This window comes from Planococcus citri, chromosome 2 (genome assembly GCF_950023065.1).
Source record: "Planococcus citri chromosome 2, ihPlaCitr1.1, whole genome shotgun sequence".
NCBI classification, from domain to species: domain Eukaryota; kingdom Metazoa; phylum Arthropoda; class Insecta; order Hemiptera; family Pseudococcidae; genus Planococcus; species Planococcus citri.
Genome location: NC_088678.1, coordinates 40,314,655 through 40,337,700, shown reverse-complemented (window position 1 = coordinate 40,337,700; position 23,046 = coordinate 40,314,655). Strand labels below are relative to the sequence as shown.

Below are 23,046 nucleotides of genomic sequence, written 5' to 3'. Positions count from 1 at the left end.
AGAAATTACCGCGTGAAAAATTTCAGATCCACACCACCTCCCCTTTTTGGGGGACCCCCCCTTTTCTGAAATTTCAATATCACTTTTCTCAGCCCCATTTTAACCGATTTTGAAAATTTTTCAGGATGTAATGTATATCCTTAGTAAGTATCCCCACAAAAATTTTCAGCCCCCTCCCCTCGTATTTACCCCTCAAAATACCGTTTTTCAACTTATTTGATGCTTTTTAACTATAGTAAAAATTGAGGGGGCTAAGAGCTCTGGAGAGAGCTAGGTGAGTGTAGCAAAAATTTTGACGTCATATTCGTGCTCAGCAGTATCGAATCATAAGAAAACGACACCCTACTCATTAATACTCAGTTATTTTCCCCAAAATTCCTATTTTACCCCCACTCTCCCTAAGACACATTTATACACTATTTTGAGGGGTAAATATGAGGGGAGGGGGCTGAAAATTTTTGTGGGGATACTTACTAAGGATATCCATTACATCCTGAAAAATTTTCAAAATCGGTTAAAATGGGGCTGAGAAAAGTGATATTGAAATTTCAGAAAAGGGGGGTCCCCCAAAAAGGGGAGGTGGTGTGGATCTGAAATTTTTCACGCGGTAGTTTCTCAATGGTACCTACCTTCCATGCCAGTATCAACCCGAACACTCTCAGGGCCCATTTCACCCCTCTTAGGCGCCTATAACCTTTATGTATTTTTCAGGAAACCCCCCTTTTTTGAATGCTTCTAGCCCCACCCCCCTTGGAGGTAGAAGGACAGTTGATATGTCACTAGATCGGGAATTTGACGTAGAACTTAAAAATAAAGCTATTTTTGACGTAAAGTCAACCCCCGAGGATAAAACTTCAAAAAACCCATTTTGGGGGGGTTCAACCCCCCATAAAAAAATTAGCAAGGGGTCTGTGGGGTGGTAATTCTCAGGGATTATTCAGGGGACCACCCTTGACAATTTTTCATCATAAAAGCTTGGGTGGCCAAAAATGTTTTTATTTTTTCTTATTTGCCTCTATTAGTTGGTAAAATTTTTTTTTCCAAAACGAGCCCATCGTTGAACTGATCTGCGCCGCTGGAAAATTAAGATTTCATTTTATAAAACCGCGTTTGTTCCTATCTTTTTATGCCCCTCCGTTCGTTGTGAAAAAGGGGTAATGAAAATGTTGGTGGGTACCATGACCTTTGTTGTGTTTTTTGACCTCGTCGTAGTCATTGAATCTATATTCCTATCTGCGCTAAATAATGTACGAACGTTTAAATAGGTATGTTTACTAAAAACACACGTAAATATATATTGAATCGTTATGCCAGAAACATAGTTTATCGCCACAATTTCTGAACAGGCTTCTTCACCATGGTGCACAGATATACGATGAACTTACCGTGGAGAAAAAGCGAATCCGCGGTGTTGAATTAATTGTTCCATTTTTTCTTTCTTTTTTCGCATATCTATACATGAAATGAAAATTACACAGACATTTAAAACACGATAGTCCATCGTTAATAATTGATTTACCGCCGCCGAAATTGCAAAATTATTTTGCATCGCCTCATGAAGTGGTTTTTGTTGTCATTTGTTCGGTAATACGATGGGACAGGAGGCGCTCATCAGAAGTTACACAGCTTACGAGCTGGCTAGCTTATCGTGCAATTCGACTTCTTGATCCAGTACGTGGTCGAGGAAAAGAGGGGTCTTGTTCAAAGGTTTACATTCTTTCGCAACTTTGATCATTGGGTTGAAACACTACCCCTTGTGCATGTTCAATGTTCGGTAATAATCGAGACCTGGTGAATTTAAAGCCTCCTACGAAATACCTACATACGCCAAAGCTGGAAAATAAATATAAACTAATGTTAGCACCTATAGGGTACTGGGTTCGAATGAGCTTTCAAACATGATAAATCACGTTCTCGTACCTGCAACACATCCATACAATGATACGTATTCGGCCAACCTGCTGAGCTTATTAGCAAACTTCGTTTCGTGACTTCAACCACATCAAAATAGATATTAAACCGAGTTAAATTATCGTACTAGATTCCGCCGACGATTTTTTTTTAATACATCGATTGAAAGTACACTATACGCATAATTAATCGTTTCGGTCCTATTTATAATCAATTGTACGTGATCTGTTTCATAATTGTCTACTTAATGTACGCTTATTTGTCCCACAATAGTATGGGTAAAAAACAATCTGAAAAAAAAACTTCGGTGGAACATTGATCTGTAAGTACCAAACCAACCAACAAAATGATAGAAAATAAGTTGTGTATGTGGCACATTGGGAGAGAAAAAGGAATAAAGCATAAACGTTCTGATTTCATTCAAGAACTCTTGTGAAACTTACCTATATGTTTGAAAAAAAATGAAAATAAAATAACCAACAAAAATATAATAATAAAGAAGATTATTAACCCAGCTGGCAAAGAATTAGCTGTGCTACTAGAAGCGTATGGTAGCGCCGCTACTATTACCAATACATTCACAAATTTCAAGTAAAATACATTGTTACTTGAAATGTTGTAGTATGAGAAGTGGCGGTGGAATTGGCAGTGTATAGCTGTGCTCGCTACCATGGCGTAATTATGCCGTGCTACGGTTGCGCTACTAGTAGTGCAGCTATCTCTGCTGCTATTCACCCAGCTAGAAGCGTTGTTGCTTAACACTGCCAACCACACTGCTAGTGGCAAAAATAGAAGCGTTTAGCAGCGCTCACCACTAAAGAAAAAAAAGACTTGCTACGGTAGCGCAACTTGTAGTGCTGCTATTTATGCTTCCATTTATGCTATGGTAGTGAATACCCCTGTTTGCTCCCAATCACACACCTAGTAGTGCGAATAGAAGCGTACAGCGGCGTCGCACCTCTATAGAATTTAGCGGCATCAGCAGTAGCGCAGCTAGTGGTGTAGCCATCTGTAGCCATCTACGCTTCCATTCGCGCTACTGGTCACAAATTGTGTTTTTGTTCTAACTTTGAAAATGTCAGTGGTAGAAAAACTGACTTTTCACATCGAAATTACTGCTGTTTTGCTTCTTGAAACCATAAATTATGAAAAGCTTTTACCCACGCTTTGTTCTGGCTAATTTTACTTCACACTTACTAGGTACATATTTCAAGAAACCATTGATAAAATTTTGCTGAGATCAGAAAAACCAAATTCTTTCATTAAAACTGACATTGTTCTACTTTTCAAGTCATGATGTTTCCAAAACTTTTGCATTTAAATTAATAATCATAAAATTCGATAGTTTTGTCACTGGTGGTTTTGTTTTTGTTGTTTTGAATATTTTCTGATTAATCAGTAATCAAGACTAATATTTTTCTCAATCTTCAGCATTTATGAAATTTCCAGTAAGATGAACTCAATTTTTTTTCAGATTTTTTACCAATATGTATCAGCATGAAAAAGTATTTTTAGACATTTTTAAGGGAATTGTTCTCGTTTTCATTTTTACTGCTGGGAAATATTTCAATTCAAAACTTTTATACTGTATTGGAGTATTTTTTCACAAAATTTCTAAAACTGACTCCAACTCACCTCAACTCACCTATTCTTTCGTGTTTTTTTTTTCAATTTTCAAAAATTTAATCATACTTATTAAACCTACTCAAATTGAAGTACCTACATAATTTCTTTATTTTTGTTTTTTTGGGGGTTATTTTCAAGAATTGATGCTTTCTTTGCAATATTGTTGAAAAATTTCAAACATTTAGGTATTTGTTTCTTCTATGGATTTTGTTTTGTATTAAATTCCCTAAAAAAATGAAGAATACCTACCTAAAACTGCTTTTTCATGTTGTTATTGGTAAAAAAAAATGTGAAAAACTTCAACAAATTGTGCTCATTTTACTAGAAATTTCATGAATCTGTGAAAGGGATGCTGAGATGGCATATTATTGAAGACCAAGTTTTCAAACAGATTTTTTTGCCAAGTTATCACTAGAAGTGGATCCCCTCCTACAAAATTTATTTCACTCGAGTCACTTGACTTTCAATTTCCTAAATTTGGAATTTCTAAAAAAAAAATCAGCAGAAGTCCAAGTTTGAAAAATTTAGAAAAATGTTTCCAAAACCCCCACAATTCACAAGTCAGAAAAATCAACTTTTTAAACCAAAAATAATGTTGTATTACTTCCAGAATTGACTTATAAATTTTCCAGGATGAAATAATTAATTTGAAATTTTTTTAAAACATTATTCAATCAATAGAAAAATTCAAATTTCTTTTTAGAAACTATCAATTTAAAAAATTTAAAATTACCTAACCTAACTAAATTCAATTTCGTGTGATGAATAATTTTTTTTTTAACAAGGAAAACAACCATAAGTATTAATCATGAATCAATGTTTAAAAAATTTTGAAATAAAATACCTACCTACCAATAATTTCAACGCAAATATGAAGATTTAACTTAGGTATTTTCCGTAGGTACTACAAAAATTATACAAAATCATCATGTTTGCATGAAGCAAAAAAAATAAAAAATAAAAAATACCTAGAAGTTGAAGAATGTAGGCATAGGCCTATATTCTCATTTTGTTTGCCATGATAAATACTATTTGTACAACTTGGTACCTACATACAATATACTTCAGAAGTGCACCATAAAAATATAATGATCATTTAGCATGTTACAGTTCCTTCATCCGCTCTTGTCAAGAAGTTAAGCAGCATTGGGCCTGGCTGGAGCTTGGATGGGTGACCGCCTGAAATATTTTCTGTAGGATAGTCTAGCGTCTGTATAGTACATATAATATAACGAGCTGTGTGGTTTAAGTGATTGCATGGGAAACATACAACCTCCCACTCTATACTGCTTATACACAACCGGTTTTATTATTCTTTTTTTTTCAATCCCTTGAAATTAGGGTAGCATGCACACCCATACGACGCTAATAACGCATCTAGCAGCACACTTGGCTGCACCTTGGCAGTATAAATGGAAGCGCATCTGGTAGTGCAATAGCAGCACAAATGGTAGCACGAATGGTAGCAAGAATAGTGGTACAGCTATGAAAGCAGTTCGCGCGCTCCTATTTGTGCTTCTAGCAGCACGAATAGCAGCATTCCTTTAAATTTAGCAGCACTTTGCCAGCTGGGAAAATGATAAATAAAATGAAAACGGTAATGAAAAAAAAAATGTATTGATAATTACAAAGTGTCTACAAGGTCATCATAGTCAACAAAATATACCTACCTAATCCTTTTGGCCAAAAATTTCTCGAAAACATTAAAAATTGAATTGAGTATTTTTACTTTGTCAAAAATGCAGAAAGTACCTATTACGTATAAACCTAGTACGTAGATTTAAGTATGAAAAGATACCATCAATTGTGGAAAAATTTCTTGAAAATTTGTTAAATTACACTAGGCAACAATTTTTGACCTTTTTTTTGTTTTCGGGTTGAAAATGGGCTTAATCGATAGTTTAGACCCTGAAACAAAAAACAGAGTGGGATTTTTCAATTCGAGTTGTTTTTGTGGTCAGGAGAGATAATCAAAGTTGCAAAAATGGCCGTTTTTGCCCTATTTCACGAGCTTGTGGCGACATCAGTATCATGTTTCAAAAAAAAACAAGGTCATATTCGGATTCTAAGCGCTTTTTTAAGTAAACATCTTTACCGGATTTTTGATTTTCCAAAATTCAAGCGCATACCGAAGATTTTTGTTTGTAACATATTTTAAAACTCGGAGCGCGCGACGCTGGTGTTACTCCACGATGTAATCGTGGCGCGGAACCGTGTTCGCGCGGGTGAGGCTCTCATGCAGTAAAAATCTCCCGTTACAAACGAAAATTTTCCGTATGCGCTTGAATGTTCGAAAATCAAAAATCCGGTAAAGATGTTTACTTAAAAAAGCGCGTAGAATCCGAATATGACCTTGGTTTTTTTAAAAACATTATACTGATGTCGCCACAAGCTCGTGAAATAGGGCAAAAACGGCCATTTACGCAACTTTGATCATCTCTCCTGACCACAAAAACAACTCAAATTGAAAAATCCCACTCTGTTTTTTGTTTTAGGGTCTAAACTACCAATTAAGCCCATTTTCAACCCGAAAACATATATCCCGTTGCCTAGTGTTATCATAAAAATTGTCCAAGTTCACTAAAAATTGATGAATTACAATTGAGCAAAATATTTCTCAGTTTGGAAAAAAATTCAGGAAATTACGAAAAATTGATCGAAAGTTGAAATGAAATGAAATCGTGAAAAAATCACGTATCTGAAGCACAACGGAAATCGCAAAATTATTTTGGAAATCACTTGGAATTACCAAAAATTGATAGAATTTTAATGTAATTGTGAAAAATCGTCATCAAAAAGTCATTATTTTTCATTTTCTCGATTTATCAAACTCATTAGTGATGAGTTAGAAAACAAATTGTATTCTATCAAAGGTGTCTCATACACCTTTGATTGCAAGTCCAAGTTATCGTTATCACATTAATTATGTTAAAATATCAAAAGATACATTTCTCTGATTTTTGAAACAAAAAAAAATGTTAATTTTTATTCAGAACAGTTTAGTTATAAAATAATGTAAATAGATCGAAAAAACCAACATTTTTTTTTTTTTTTTCAAAAATTTTACCTCTCATATCTCTCTTCTAGGGGCACCTCTAAGGCTATAATTTTTTCGATTTTCTGGTTGGCTTTCAACTCAAAATGAAGGTCTCTAATACTGAATTTGGTCGAAATTCTCCAACATGTTGTACTCAATGGTCACTGCCTTCAAAAATCTAACAGATGAAGTGCCATACGTTATTCTCTAATTTTTAAAAAAGTTTCTAGACTTTTTTTATGACATTGTGAAGGGAGAAGAGAGGATTAATTGAGCCGGATTGGAAAAATAAATCAATATTTGAACTCAGCACTTTTGGACTATCAACAAACGGATGCATCATTATATGATTCATAATTTTTTTTTTTGAAAGATCAAAATCAAGGGCTCTTGTGCCCTCTCTGAGTTGTTGAGATCCCACTTTGGTAAAAAGTTTGTCGAAAAGAGGGTAAACAAAAGTTCTAGATGAAAATAAATTTTTGAATTTTTAACTGGTAAATTTCCAAACTTGATCAGTAAATCGCCTATGCAAAAAAAGTTCTAGAGTCTTCACCTCACTCTTTGAAGGTTTAAGGCGGGAATTGCAGTGATTGATTAATTCACTCAACCATCGAAGAGAAATCATATGAAAAAATTAAACGAAATTAGAAAACCCGTCATCGTTATTCTATCAAGTTGATTAGCATCTCTCTCTCTCTCTCTCTACTGGGGAATCTCGCGTATTTACGGCAAACTGGATATGCAATTTTATCAACAACTCTGTAAAACTACGATTAGCATGTTATAAAGATTTGAAGGCAAAACAGCAGTACTACACTGTTAAATTTCCAGAGCACGGTTTTGATCGGAAATTCTCACTTGAGTGTTGAAATTTTTTGATATATCAAATATCATATTTTCAAAGGTGTCGAATTTAAATACTTATGGATGGCTTTATGTTTGAAACGGGCCTGTGTTCTCATTCGGAAGAATGTTTGAGAGAAAATCCAGCATGGTGTGGTGTAGCAAATACCCATGTAGTTGATTTTCAAAGGTGCCTGTGACGAATATGGTCTCAACATTCAAATATTGAGTGGAATATTATCGATTCATGTTTTTAGCCCGCTGCAAAGTTCTCCCGGCTCTTCCCCTCAACTAGTTTTCGGCAATCCTGAGTTGAAGCGTCGAATTTGGGTTTCTCCTAGTTGGAACATTCCTCGCGAATTAACATTCAAAAACCAAACTCCAGTTTCTCCATCCTCATTAATGTCTCATCACTCACTCATATGTAAAAATGAATTCTTCTTTCCAAATTCATTTCACACCCTGACATTTCCATACCCTTCATTCTTATACTCAAGGTAGCCTTATTATAACTAGCACAAGCTACACGTATAATAATCTTCTAAATGGATATAAAAGCACCGAGGCGACATTTTGCAAATACATCCGCCCGCCAAGACGACCCTTTCTTAAGTATCCGACGCATTACATGCTTTCGTCGACCGGTACAAGTACAATATTCTCCGGCAGGCAACAATCTGCGTATGTAACCTTCGTGATCTATTTGCCAAGGTTCGCACAAGAAGCCGGAAACAGTCTCACAAAGGGTAAATGGCTCCGATACTGAAGCCAAAACGCACCGGAATAGCCTTGAAAGCATCCTTCCTGTATTATCCTGCAACTTGACTAAAACTCCTTAAAACTATCCAAATACTCTAGTATATTTTCAAACCGTCTAAGAAATGTCCTCTCGTCACGCGACCATTCTTGCTTTCTTCATTCGGTTTTAATACTCTTTTATGTTCGAGGTATCTACTTACATAATTTGTACTAAAGTTGATTTTTTTTTCAAAGTATTTTTTTGCTTTGTTCTTGTTTCAGCATCGATATACATTTCGCGATATGATATGGCACCTTGAACAATGAAGAGTAAGGAGTAGATATACAACTACTCCTTACCAATCGCTGTTACTTCGTCAAAATTTTACTCATTATTTTGACCGAACGTGCAAACCGATATAACAATGACCGTCAGCTCGGTAAGTACGTAGGTTTGAAAAACCAAATAATATTTTTTACTTAGGTACATTTAACATTTATTATTATACGTATAAGCAGTAAGGCCTCCGTTAAATGCATAAAATCAAAGTGAAATGCAAATCCGAGATATTATATTAATCTTTGAAACGTCTCTTTCATATAAGATCATTTTTTTTCTTGTACAAAAAGCTCTTATAAAACTCTTGACTCGTAGTAAAACCACATCCTCCACAAATACACCCCCGACTGATACGATTAGCTGTCTGCAAAGAAAAATATTAAAAACAAATACGCTACTCAGACGTCGTCTCGTGCACTATGATACATATAAACCGAAAAGTCGAAAATTTTCATTAAAATTGCGAGCTTCTTACCATGTAGGTATGACGTATCAAAAAGGGAAAAAAATGAAAGATGAAGTAGCACGAATGAGGAAAAAAGTATAGAATCTCAGAAAAAGAAGAAACATCGACGTCTGACAGCCGGAAATAAACAAAAAAAAAAACAACGTGGTTAGTCTTCTTACAGCGAGAGAAAAAAACTGCTTTATATTAAAACTTATTACGAAAAGAGCCAAGGCATACTTTTCAAATACCAGACTGTACTTTCCTATGAACATAAAGATAGCAAAACCAGCGCCACAGAGGGAAGAAAAAATAGTAAAACTTTTCAATATTCCGCAAATATTGCATTACTTTCGCGTTGCGAAAAATGTGTAAGTATGGCTTCCAGCGAATTTCTCCAACGTAAAACTTACTATAAGATTAAGACGAATTTTATGAAATTTCATTTCTCCAGTTCCTATTTTTATTCTCTCAAAGTAATCACAAATAATAGGTCCTTCTCTAGTTTTTACTTATGCTATAAACATGATTTTTATTTTATACGAATATTTATAGTGTACGTAGATATTATATTACCTTGGGCGCCATTCATCGTTTCGATGCATTATGAAATGAAGATTTTTTCGCGTGGAAAAAAAGTGGTGGGAAAAATAATGACATCCCGAAATGTGTATGGTTAGGGTGCAACAAAACATAGCTTCTAAATATGTATTTTCTGGATTAGAAAAACATTGATGAAGAACGCTACTCTGAACATGTCAAAGAAATTGGGCAAGCCAAAAGCCTTCACAGTGAAGCCATTTTGGGAAAAAATTGGTTTTCAATACTTTTCGGTAGTGTCAACTATGCAGTAACTCATCCCAGTTTCCAGATAATTTGATTTTACAAACTATCCTATACTGTTAACATGGAAATAATTTCTATGTTAACAGTTAAATAAAGATGTGATATACTCATATTATCAAATTTGATTTTTTTTTTTAAATGAAGTTTAAACCTTTCCTGTTTCATGTGCTGAAATTGAATTTCAGGAGAAAATATTCACCTAATATTTTCGTTTTGTCGTTTCAAAGAAAAGTAGGTACTTGATTGCCTATCTTGAAAATTCTTGTGGACAGATTCCCAAGAGAATGAATGTTGGAAAATTACCCATTGCGAATCCATTCACTATTGGTAGACTACCACGGGGTTGGAAAAAATGATTTGTAATTGGTGGACCATGTGGTGAAAAAAATAAAAGTTGCGAAACACTTTTTCATTTTTATAGTAAGCACCAACACATCAAAAAATGTATTAATTGTGGATCGAAAAATTTCAAAACCAAATGCAGTCTAACCAATTACGCACTAGACAAAAATTTTAATTTTTTACAGGTGCATAATAAACCATGAAGCTGCTGAATTCATACAAATTTGGTGTGGTTAGGCCACTTTATGAGACAAGTTTTCTCACTTGCCCAGAATCAGATTGAAAAGTGGTTTGGTCTCATGAAAAAATCATTCTTAGTTATTTTGATATTATCAAGCGGATCCTTTCACAAATAAATAATTTTTTGGATAAAAAGTGAGGTGAATTTTACATTGACTTGCAAACACAAATAATGCAAGCTGTGTAGACGCATGTCTAGAAAAAAAAGGGAGAAAAACTCAGTTATAATTGCACATCTGCACATAGCACCAGAGCACCACATATCACTATGTACTTTAAGTATGTATGTATAAGTTAATCAATTGGAAATCTTATTGTTGTCAGTGGAGAATTTTCATTTATTAACCCCTCTTTATAATAATTGAATATTCTTTATCGCTTATAACTTCTCACTAAACAATTCACTTATTGCGGGAACGTGTTTTCAATAATAATATACATAATATAGATACCACGTTGCGGATATAAATGGAGTGAGACTAGTGTACACGAGGATAACGATCCTGTTATGTGTAGCAAAATTTCGCACGTTGGTGCCGTCTAATCCCAACAAGATGTGAATTCACGTAACGTTAATTAATTCCAGAGATTTTATGAGACAATTGTGACGTCACTGGAGACAATAGAACAAGCTACTCAGTGTACGCGTCATCTTAGTATGTATATGTGTAAAATTAAATCCTAATCCATAAATCTTGCAAGGTCTTCTATCACATCACACCTTGGAGTCTTCAATACTTGCAAACATATGGTTGTTATTCGACATGTGAAACTGATCATCTGCAAGTTGTCTGCATACATCAAAGAGTACTTTTATAACAATAGAAGAGCGAAAGAGAGAGAGAAAAACTCCGGCACCTGTATGACAAACCATGCTGAGAAATTGCAAAAGAGTGGGTTTAATTAGGATATGAGAGGTGAGAGACGTGTAGTCGGCAAATTTTCAAACGAGTGCAGAAAACCAGAGAAAAACAGGGACACCCTTTACACACTAGAGCACCGCCGCAAATAATCTATAAAATGCCAAGTAACTACCCTACAACTTACAAAAAGCATTTGTTTCCAATTCTAAATGAAAAGACGTTGTTAATTAGTGAATGCTAAATATCTCTCCCTTCTAATGTCGCTACCTACGTCTCAGCAAAGGTATTTGTACTGACACTATGACAGAGAGAGAACCCTTTTCAATAAATGTGCCAATTTTCCACTTTGACGAAATGTTGAGAGCGTTTCAAAAAAGCAACCTTTACTGGTAGTGGTACATCGCATCGTTTATAATGCTTTTCATTTTTGCAACTAGGGTTTCCCATCGTTTCACCCATTGAAAAATACCCCTCACTATTCGCACCCTCGCACACTCAATCGTTTGACATAAATTAACGGGAATAGGATATACCATATTCACAGTGACAGCCAAGTGCTATTTTTTACTCATGTGAGATATTTTTCTCCTAATAAGCAACCTTTTAAGAATCGAAAATTCCAAGTATCAATGTAGGTGCCTACCTGGGTTAACAGAATTGACATCTTGTTACCATTTATACAAATCCAGACAACTTATGATGATTGGTGATCATGTGGAAACCACTTATCAAATTTTTGCTTCCAAAGGATTCTTTTTATATGTTGATTCTGTAATTTTTTCATGTGTTAAAACCTTGCTCACAAATGGAGAGCTTGGGTGTAAAAAAAAGTCTCTCGTATTTTCAATTTTCTGAGAGAATATGAGAAAAACATGTATGTTGCAACGTGAAATGATTTTCTCAACTTCCTAAAAAAAAATATGAAGAATTCAGCTGACTCATTTTCACCCTAAGCTATTCAATTATTATTCCTATAGTTGAAATTTTATTTGTACCTGAACAATTGTTTACATAGGTATACTCACTGAAAAATTTTGTTTTATCAAATTATAAAATTTAACTAAAAATATAATTATTCATTTTTTATTATTAAAATTGAAATAATTTTTATTAATATTCAATTTTATATAAAATACAACTTCAAATTCTATGTTTGAAATTAAATATCAAAAATATAAATTGATTCTTTCATACTAAATTTACAGTTCAAGGAACTTCCACCTACATTAACAGAGCAGCTATCTTGAATCTTGATATTTACTGGGTTTCATCTTCATCTTTGAACATGTCAAAATCTAATGAAATCCTGCTCATCTAAGTAATATCATATTTTAAAGCCTAACTTGTGTTAAGCCCACAAACTCTCAGTGTCCTAAAAAAACTGGCTTAAAAATTATTTCTCTCAGGTTACCTATTTAATAGCCTACTAGGAAAAAAAATACTTCTAAAACAGGAAAAATTAACAATAATGTGCACAACTTACCTAAACAAGAGTAAACTGGTATACAACAGAATAAAATTACTCGTTGGTAGAAAGAAAATTTAAAACTTCAATGTAAAATCAAGTGTCAGTTATCTGCAAGCAGACGGAATTTTTTTCTATGGTTTTTTTCTCCTCTTTTCATATGCGAAAGGCTGTGGCGCGTCGTCGTTTATTTCAGCTGCAGGTAAACTTAATAAGATTTGGCTTTGACGGTTACCAGAGAGATTCGAATATTCTTTTGATTTTGACTGGCATTTAAATTGTAATTTCCTTATTAAAATTTGCCAAGATGAATGAAAATTTTATACCATATTCCCTCGAATAGATACCCGAGGATAAAGATGTTTTCTTTGTTAAATAGATTATCACCGTTACTGTGTATTAAAGGTTTCACCCCCTTTTATAAATTGGTTTTGTAATTACATTATATTAAAGGTAATACCGTCGCACCCTGTTTCTCCTAAGGTACGTTGTTGTTGATGCTCATTTTTTGCTTGCAATGTTTTCTGTGAAATGTTACGCATAGATGATGCGTTACCATAGTAGCTTCTATTCTTTCTGAGTAAACATGTGTGTTGTTGTTGTAGTGTCTAAAGTTTCTCTTCTAGCTTTTTCATCTCACACATGTGGGGTGTATGTGGTACCTTCTTTCGTTTTAATTGACTACTTTCAAGCCAGCCACACGACATTACCAAAGCATTACCTCATATTATGGCATTAGACCTAAAAAGAAGAAATATATCACAATAGAGAGCATGAATGAAAAAAGTTCCATTTTTTTCAAATTTCATAACCTGACTAGTGAAGAAATCTCTTCATCCTTTAGTTGCCAATTTTTGTTCTTTAGAAAAGCACAATGATTGGGGGCCCAGGTACACCTATGATGAAATCTCATACGTTTTTGGACTTGTACAGGAACAGGATACCTCCACTGCAAAGTTATCTTACAGGAGGGCCAATTCTTATCAGAACACATTGTGAACAAATAAAATTACATAGGTACTTACTAGTTTTTTCCATTTTTCTTGAAAAAGAACAAATTGGGATGAACTTGTATCTGGATAGGAATTGATAGTATTAAAATTTCCTATCAATTGGTGTAAAGTTTTATCAATATGTAATTTTCATTCCTGGGTGTTTGTGATACATCAAGTTTGAATAAAAATTTCTCAAAATTTCAAGTAAAACCATTGAATGTTGATGTATTAATTATGTAAAATATTCAGCATATTACTGTATTTTATAAATGAATAACTTTTGAATGGTGAAAACCAACATTTCCATGAAAAAACCATATTAAGAGAATAATATTTTGGATATCTTACCTCGTTAAAACATGCATAGTTTCCGTTGAAATTCTGAATAATTCTCATTTAAAGTAATTGACATAGACAAAAATCCAGGAGAGAAAATGTTTGATAAAACTTTCATCAGTACATAAAATTCATAAAACTTTGCATCAATTAATAGGAAATTTTGATAGTTTAAATTCATGTCTCTATAGAAATTCACTCCAACTCTTTTTTTTTGAAAAAAAAAAAACACAAAAAAACTAGGTATATCATAATTTTATTTGTTTACAATGAGTTATGATGAAAATTTGTTCTCTAGCAAAGTCAAAATGTCCAATTTATAAAAATAAGTCAGTTAACACCAAGTTCTGAGATCTCCTCATCCTCAGTCTCAGGGAACAATAAACTAGCACCTTCCCACTATAACTTTCACAAAACGTTCAATGGCTTGTTTTTAACATTAAAATTTTAAAATGTAGGTATACTGTCCACATTTTGTTTCAATTACTTGAAAAATACTTCACTAAGTAATTCAATTTCCACTTGAGAATTTTCATCAGTAGTTCCAGTTTGGGTTGATCCATCACAGCATGCCTGAGAATTTTCATCAGTTTCAGTTTGGGTTGATCTGTAACAGCACCTCCTCATATAAATTGTTTGAAATCTAAAATTAGATGGAAAATGTAATACATATAAAAACCAACTAGGTAGATATACCTACCTAGGCAATTCAGTCTCATTCTAAAAAATTGCAACCATATTTTCATCAATCTCAAAGAATCCATCACAGCAAAAAAATTTCATTTGATGATGTATGAAATCTTTTAAATTTGTCATATTCATCATCATTAGGTAGACTAAAAAAAAATACTAATATTAAATGATATTACCTATTATAAATAATAATCTTGTAATTAAAAACACCCCCCTCCAAAAAAAATTAGATAAATGTATAAAAGAAGTAAAATAAATATGTAAGTACCTTGAAAGCTTCTGAAATACCAGTGAAATCAGACTTGGTGAAGTTTTTGCAGCAGATCATTGAATTACATTGAATTATCATCTATTAGTGAAATGGGGTGCTCTGGTCATAATAATGATGATTAGTGAAAATTTACATACAAGTTAAATTAGAATAATAAATTAATGAAAAACAACTGACTGATTGCATTCTCTGTATAGGGAAATCCAACAACTCTTATTAGTTATTACTTTTATATGTAGGTATTTCTTCTGGATTTTCCTTGAGGATGAATATGAATGGGTGTACCATGTTCAAACATTTTTAATCAGCAGAATTGTTTAAATCATTAGAAGTAATGATTTAATCACAGAATTCAGTCAAAAAACATACTTACATGATCAAAACAAAAATTCCCCTGTTCAGGATTTTGAATCTAAAATTCCCACTAAACTGATATACCTAGGTAGTATTTAGGGGCGAGTAGTCATGCGACCATTTCTATTCATGAGTATCTATATATACCTTTTATTTCCACAGATACCATGATTACAGATGATGTAATGCTGAATCATCCTGAATAAATCCAACATCATTAATATGTTATTAAAAGCGATTCTTCTGGAACTCACTACACTGCTGATAACGTTTTCAAAAGGTAAGTTGAATGAAAATTATATTCACTCAAGTTATTATGGTTTGATTATTCATTAGGCTTTGTTGTAAATTAAGAAAACCGCTCAAAAAATGTGTTCGAGGTATTGAAAACGTTGAAATTGACATTTCTACATCTTCGTAGTACATTTTAGCGCTCGCTGTTTGTAAAAGTACAAGTGAGTACCTATTGTGAAAAGAAAGAAAGTAAATTTCCTTAGTTCATTCGTCTCGAAACGATTGAATTTTCTAAAACAATGAACTGTAAATATCAGTCACCTATACTTTATTCATCTTCTCCCGTATTCTGCCTTCCAAACAGTTTTTATTATTCGACTTTTTTTTCGACTGTTTCCACCGCAACAAAGTTGCATCATTGACTGTGATTTGTTCACTTTCTTTCTCACTTGGCCAATTCGATTTGAAAATAATTCACCGAAAAACCGCAGTACGCGTTCAAATACGAGTACACAAAGCTGCAAAAATGACAAAACATTTTATCCGCGGCTCGGCCATTAAAATCGAAATGCCGACGGCAATGATACGAGCAACGAACTTTAATAAAATTTAACTCTAGGCGCGTTTAATACTTTGGTACTTGACGCGTATATAAGAGAGTTGCAACGCCAGAACAAACAATTTGTTGAACGCCGAAGCCTCAACAACGTTTAGATTAATAAAGTGGAAATTTCAAAATACGTAAAATGAACACGTTCAATGTAATTGCGGGTTTTGGTTTGCAAATGAGAGTTTAAACAGAGAGGTGATGACATAGTGTAATTTAAGTATATTTAAAACGCTTTTCTACCACGCTGATATACCCTACACCTACCCACCCAAGTCTCGGCGCGAATTTCGCGATGCCCCGACATGGCGTTACGCCTGTAAAACGCATAATTAAAATTCCACTCTTCCGAAACTATATTACGAACGTACGGCAGCGTTGCCGCATTCCCTGCTGTTCCAATAGGCCTGCACTGTTTGCTATGAACGACATATAGTACACTATATGTACATACAGGGTGTTTCATAAGTGACTAACTTCTTTGATTCGATACCTACATTGTACATTTATGTATGCATAGGCAACTCTTCTTGGGTAAGTGTTGGTGCGTTTGCTCAGTTGTCAGATAGATTTAAAAAATTTTTCATTACTGACGAGATTTTTGGAATTTGTGACACCCAGTACTCAATTTTATCCAAATTTTCAAGTTTGCTTATTCAATTTCCAAATACCCTGTAGAATTGCAAAATTATAGTTTCCGTTCACATTTTTCGAGAAAATAATTTTTTTAAGATGACCAATCTCCTCTTCTGAAACTAATTTGAAAAAAGAAATAATTCCTCAAGAGAAAAAAAGGCAAATTCTCTCATCTTGGAATAAAAATTTGTTTTTCAAGTTTTTCAGAGAGAGGCAATTCAGGTAAATTGATAACCATTTAAACAGAAGAGGTGAGGATTTTTTTGGCAAAATAAGTGAAAATGTCTCAAAAATTGTAAATGAAGATAATCCTATGACTTTATGAAAAAGTTGGCAAGTTGGGTTGTTTTTTTCCTCATTATTTTTTAAACTATCCACCACCAATACCAATTTATTAGGACCTCAGTCCAAGATTGAAAGTGCTGAGGCACTTCGAAAATTTTAATAAATCATAACTCCTTCAGTTTTGAAAGTAAGCTTAAGTTGCAAAAAAAAAAAAATTATGCTTCAAACAGAATTCTGCAACATGGCACATCACATTTGTCATTTAGGACATTTTAAATTACTTCAAAATAATTGAAACTCTTTTCAAGGTTCTATCTCTTGTGTAAGTTTTTCCTTGAAATTGCATTTGGTATGTACTTGAATTTTATAGAACAAATAACCCAAAAAAAATTGGGTAAAAATTTCGATGAATTTTGTAAACCATTCAGCGAATAATTTTCTCTCTCATTTCCTTATTTTTTACATACAATAGTATCTGCGAGAAAATAAATTGGAAAAAAGTCGCCATCCACTCGAATACACTGCCACCTTACCCTGCACCTTTTCCGATGACATTTCAACGTTCAGTAGTGTTCAAAACACAAACCTTTCGACGATGACGAGGAGGAGGTGGAGGTATTCGACTTTAATTACGTCGACGAGGTTATCGTGTTGTATTGCCCGGGCCTGCGAACGCGGGTGCGCGTATCAGTCTATTTAATTATTCTCGACTAACGCGAATATCTTGATAAAACTAACTCTGGAAGAGGAGTATAGAAGAGTCACCAGAGTGACTGGAGCAGGTCGTGTAACGATAGGATAGGCGCAGGAGACAGAAGTGGGTTACCTGTACGCAGAGTACATATCCTCGACGTTTGTTGTTAATTTTATTAAGTAGCGTTGTAAAAATACTCTTATCGATGAAGCCGTTTGCGCTGCTATTACCCTCTGCCCCTTATATGTACTAGCACCATTCTCGACAAGAGCAAAGCTAACATCATTCTCATCTGCGGAAAATAGGTATTTGGGACGCAAACGTTATTCAAAATTTATCACCCATATAGTTTTTACTACTACTACTACTACGGCGGCGTATCGTACAAGGGGTAAAATGTGAACATGGAGTAGGACGAGGGTGGAAAAATACGACGAAGAACGGAACTTTTAAACGGTCGTTGTCTGATTGTTTGATGCGGAATTTTTATAGCTGTCATTGGAACGCGAGTTTGCAGAGACGGTTCGTATGTATGTTGAAAAAAAAAGCAGCGGAACGTTCAAAAAAAAAAGTTAGTTCTTTTATTTTTGGGCGGTGAGTAGAGGGGATACGGTCGTAGTCGCGATCTACTGCTATGCTCGCGTCGTATTATGTTTAATAGAAGGAAAGGAACAGACTGAAAAATTTTTGCCATAAGTTTCAAATAAAAAGGAAATATTGGCGAGTATTCGCAGTCGTATCCTGATGTGTTTTTGCGACAATATAATATGTATGGACTGTGGTATGCTAAAATGGGTACAGGGTGTTTCATGAGGGATGTCAGTTCTTCAAATCATTGAATAGTCAACTCATTTTGACAAACATTGGGTTTTAACATCTTTACTGTGATAGAAAATCCATGAAATAGTCGCCAGTAAAGTTTTCTGCTACACATCGCAAACTTCGTGGTATCGTGGTCTTGAAAATTTTTTAAATGGCTCCCTAAAATTGGGTATATGATTTTATAAACAAAATGAATCTGTTATCAAACAGCGAAAACTTCATGATTCGTATTTTCTAATCATGAGTACTTATAATGATCTCAGTAGTAGCCCTTGACTCAAGCACCATACCATTCAAATTTTAGCTGCTAGTTTGAAATTTAAAATTTTAGAATTTTCACAAATCGTACCCTGGCGCTCAGATTTTTCCCACAGTGTTGTCGTGGGAAAATTCTAACCCACGCGCTTGCACAGAGGACTTCTTTTATTTCCCCATGCAGCTAAATTTTTCATATTACATCTTTCGAGGATTATTCAAATTTTCATCAAAAATATAGAATTTGTCTAATCTTTGAAAAATATGATATGAAAAATTCAGTTGAAAATAAAATAAAACATGCTCCTTGGTCAAGCGCGTAGGTCATAATTTTCCCATAACAACTCCGTGAGAAAACCTCGAGCGTCGGGATAGATTTAAAAATTCAAAATTTTACTGTGAGAGCTTAACTCAGAACTGGCAGCTAAAATTTTGATGGCGTGTACTCGGGCCAAAAAATTAATCATACTTTCTACTTTCTTTTCAATCCAACTACTCGAACACACTTTTCTTTTTCAGATTTTTCAAAACTCCCGCTAACCGGAGAGGAAACTCAATATTTTAGGGAGTTTTAGAAACTCAAATGATACCTTTTTAGAGGAAATTGGAGAGTGAGGTGTCACAGGGTACCATAGGTAACACTCCATAAGTGGCAAGGAACCTCATTTTTTTCGAAAACGACATAACATTGAGAGGCTTTGAGCTCAGGTTCTTGTTTGACCAAGAGATAGAGATTCTAACAATAAGTTTGTCTCGGTAGTCATTCTCCCACTCGAAGTCAACTTCGTGACCATTGATCCGACGATATGAATTTGATCTTGCGGGTCTAGAGCGAATTTATGCTCTCGATAATTCCAATAGACAATATGTCTAGCAACAAAATACTTATCAATGAATAAAATTAAATTGCTTGAAAAATTTAGTTACTAAGTAAATTGAAACCTCCTGTAATTCTAAATCACTTCTTTTTTAAAGTGCACAAACAGAATTAAGAGGGATATTATACCTATATTTTTACAGCCTATTCGTTTTCCTCGTAAAAAACAAAAAAAGATTGAAAAAACGAGATTTAAAAAGCAACATCGTACAACGACGGCTGAAAAAACCACAAACACATGTAAAGAAGATACAGAAAACATAGAGCTTTTTAAAGGTGCCTACCGTCATCGTAATACATGAAAAGGTTGGTATAAGGATCAGAAAAGTTTGTGTGTATATTTTTCAGCACACGTATACAACAGTTTTTCCTCCAAATGCGTATCAAAGATTGAAACGCCATACTTCCGTTTTTCTTTTCTCTTTTTCAATATCGGCGAAAGACAAAAAGTAATCATACTAAAACATGTTTCTTCTCAGTGGAAGTTACATCGTACAAATATTTAGCATTATTTTCGCGGATGCAAAAAGTAAAAAAAAAAAAAAAAAGACTAAAAGAAGGAGGAAAAAAGAAAAAAGTTATGAATGTGGAAAATGATGAAGATACCGCAAAAAAGAAGGGTACACGACCTATGATACTTTACACCGCGGATAGATAAGCCCATTTGTAGTCTCTATGATTTTTTTCACTTAGTATACGTTATATAATGGCTTTTAAAGCCGTCCAGTAGAAAAAAATAGTCTGTGTTTTTCACAGTTATTCTTCCTTCTGTTGTAATAAGATGAAGACGAGCAAAAAAGACATCGATTCTGTTATGAGATGAGATTCAATTTATGTTTTATTCTATTCAAAATCTTGTTTTATTTTTTCGTGGTGTTTGTTTTTGTTTGTAGAATATGAGTAATGATGAAATATCGTAAGTGATGAGTTTTTTTTTTAATCGTTATTTTTAATTTTTTTCGCGAATTGTAGGTACTTGATATGCTGGGTAAATCGCGAAAGAAAGTAGGAGGATTTTGACCAAAATTCAGTGAAAGCTTTAATTTTGAGTTGAACGATACTCACTACTCAGAAAAAATTTCAACTTCAGAAGTGTTTCTGGAGGAAAGACATGAGTCCTCAAAGACGGAGCTGTTTTGAAAAGATCGTGATTTTTTTCACACTGAGCTCTACCCAACCTGTATTGGGAAAAATGGTCCAGTTTCATGAGGTAATAGCCTGTTTAGGATTCTGCGTCGACCAAGACTATTTCCATCAAAATCCAAGACGACTGACTGTAGATGTGGTCTTGGATTCAGAACCCATGCCAAAATATCATTTCCGAAACTGAGGGAATATTTTGGAACACAGTGGTGCCAATTTCATAAAAATTTGCCAAGTTATTGGCTACGAGTATTTTTTTTAGATTTTTCAAATTAAAAATAATACGGACCAAAAAATTGTCACCATTGCGTTTCAAAGTATTTTCCTATAGTTTCGGAAATTAGGTAGTGTAACTAATGCGAAATATTTAAGAAAAAAAATTTTTAAAATACGAATTCATATTCTAAAATGAGTAGGCAATTGGCGAGTTTTCACCGCGCAGTAGAACCATAAAATGGTTAGATTTTAGTGGAAATAACCCAAGTCGAGGTAGAATCTCAAATACTATCTCTTGGATCCGGACAATTTTTCGCAAAACATGTTGGGTAGGGGTAGGGGCTGGAGCTTTAAATCATGATTTTTTCTAAAATGTCCCTATTTTGAGGACTCGGACTCTTGACCCTTTTCTATTAGTGGCACCTTTAGAGCTTTTATAATTTTTTTGAGTAAATTTTAAATCAAAATGAAGGTTTCCACTGAATTCTGTCAAAATCTTCTCTCATTTATTTTTTCGCGACCCACTGAAAAAAATTCCGAAACTATATCGATTTCCATCATTTTTTGAACAATGGAAGGCTCCTGCTCTATAGGGAAGAATTATTCGTCGTTTTTTTTAAAATTTTTATTCATGCTTATCGAGACATCATTCTTCTCCGCAGTATTGGATTCCTCAAAACTCAATTTCATAATTTTTGATCCACCCCAACAAGTAACTCAAACTACCCTTCCGTTTATGTTCTTGAGTATGTGTTTGCCTGGTTCGGAATTTGAACAGACCAATACTATCATGGCCAATATTTTTTTGTTTCATATCACTCTACAGAATTGGGGCTGAATTGGCATGAAACAGTCGCATCGAAAAAATGAGTCAATAAATAAATTCCTTCGCTTTTTGCTATAATTGCACCAGTCTCTTTTCTTACCAACGAATTTTCATCAAATTTGATGAAAATATTTTACCAGTTCATGTTTTGCTTGTAAATGTTTTTGTAAACTGCAGGAGAATGATCGGCTGCATTTCAACACTATATTGGGCACGTTGTGCAGCTTACTTCATTTTTCTCTGAGTTCAGAGTCATGAACTGCCACACTCCTCAACGTTTTGTGCAGAACTTCAGCAGTTCGTTAGTCGGCTAGCTGGCCCCAGCAACTCGAATTCTTCCTTGAAGCCAAATTAACGACCTTCAAAAATGTCTACGTCTATAACATATCCAAGTTGAACTCAAAATCTACACACACCATTCAATAATTTGTACATATGCACATGTATCTTGTACAACAACAAAACGTTGATAAATACCCTCGAATAAATTTTCCTGCTCTGTGCGAAAAACCCTACATTTTCCAAGGTTGGGTAACCCGCTGAGGGAAGGGGTGAAAAAATCACTCATCGTGTCGTCGTTTTTGTAACAAATCGTTGGGTTGTTGCAAAGCCTCGGTAAAGACCGCTTAAGACAGCCAACGCGAGCACATCGGTTCGTTCTCTTCAATTCGGTTGTTATTGCTAACGTGCTGATGGTCAATACACAAAAGTATCCTCGCTAATTAATTTTCGTGTCCAGGATGGGAGGCGGTGGCATGTACGTTAACAACAACCAATATGTATATACTGGTACAATGTAAAGGGCGTATGTTGAATGCATATACTATATACTCAGATGTACCCACGACCACGTTTGATATGGAAACAAGAACGAAATAGAGATTCGGGTCCGGCGTTCGTCCGGAACACGTCACACGATGGCCAATGGGCTCGGGTCTCCACAGCAGGAATATATTCCAACGGACCAAGCCAAAACAAACGTGTAGAATTTACCCTGACACACGAGTGCTGCCCGCCGCGCGTTCTATCTGTTTTTGTCTTTCGCCTTGTACTACATACTCCGAACTAACTGATTTATGAGTCGAGCACCATGGCCCGAGCATCGT

General features: G+C 34.4%; 1 protein-coding gene across 2 annotated transcripts in view; it reads left to right on the top strand.

Annotated features, from left to right (window-relative positions):
* The window catches only part of LOC135835772 (lachesin-like), a 201,284-nt gene that overhangs the window by 120,003 nt on the left and 58,235 nt on the right, over positions 1–23,046 (top strand). For both annotated transcript variants that reach the window (XM_065350195.1, XM_065350193.1), the window contains exons 3-4: positions 8,438–8,595; positions 15,508–15,625. In XM_065350195.1, coding sequence (XP_065206267.1) covers positions 15,568–15,625 — 58 coding nt within the window. In that variant the 5' untranslated portion in view covers positions 8,438–8,595; positions 15,508–15,567. The remainder of the gene's footprint in view (positions 1–8,437; positions 8,596–15,507; positions 15,626–23,046) is intronic.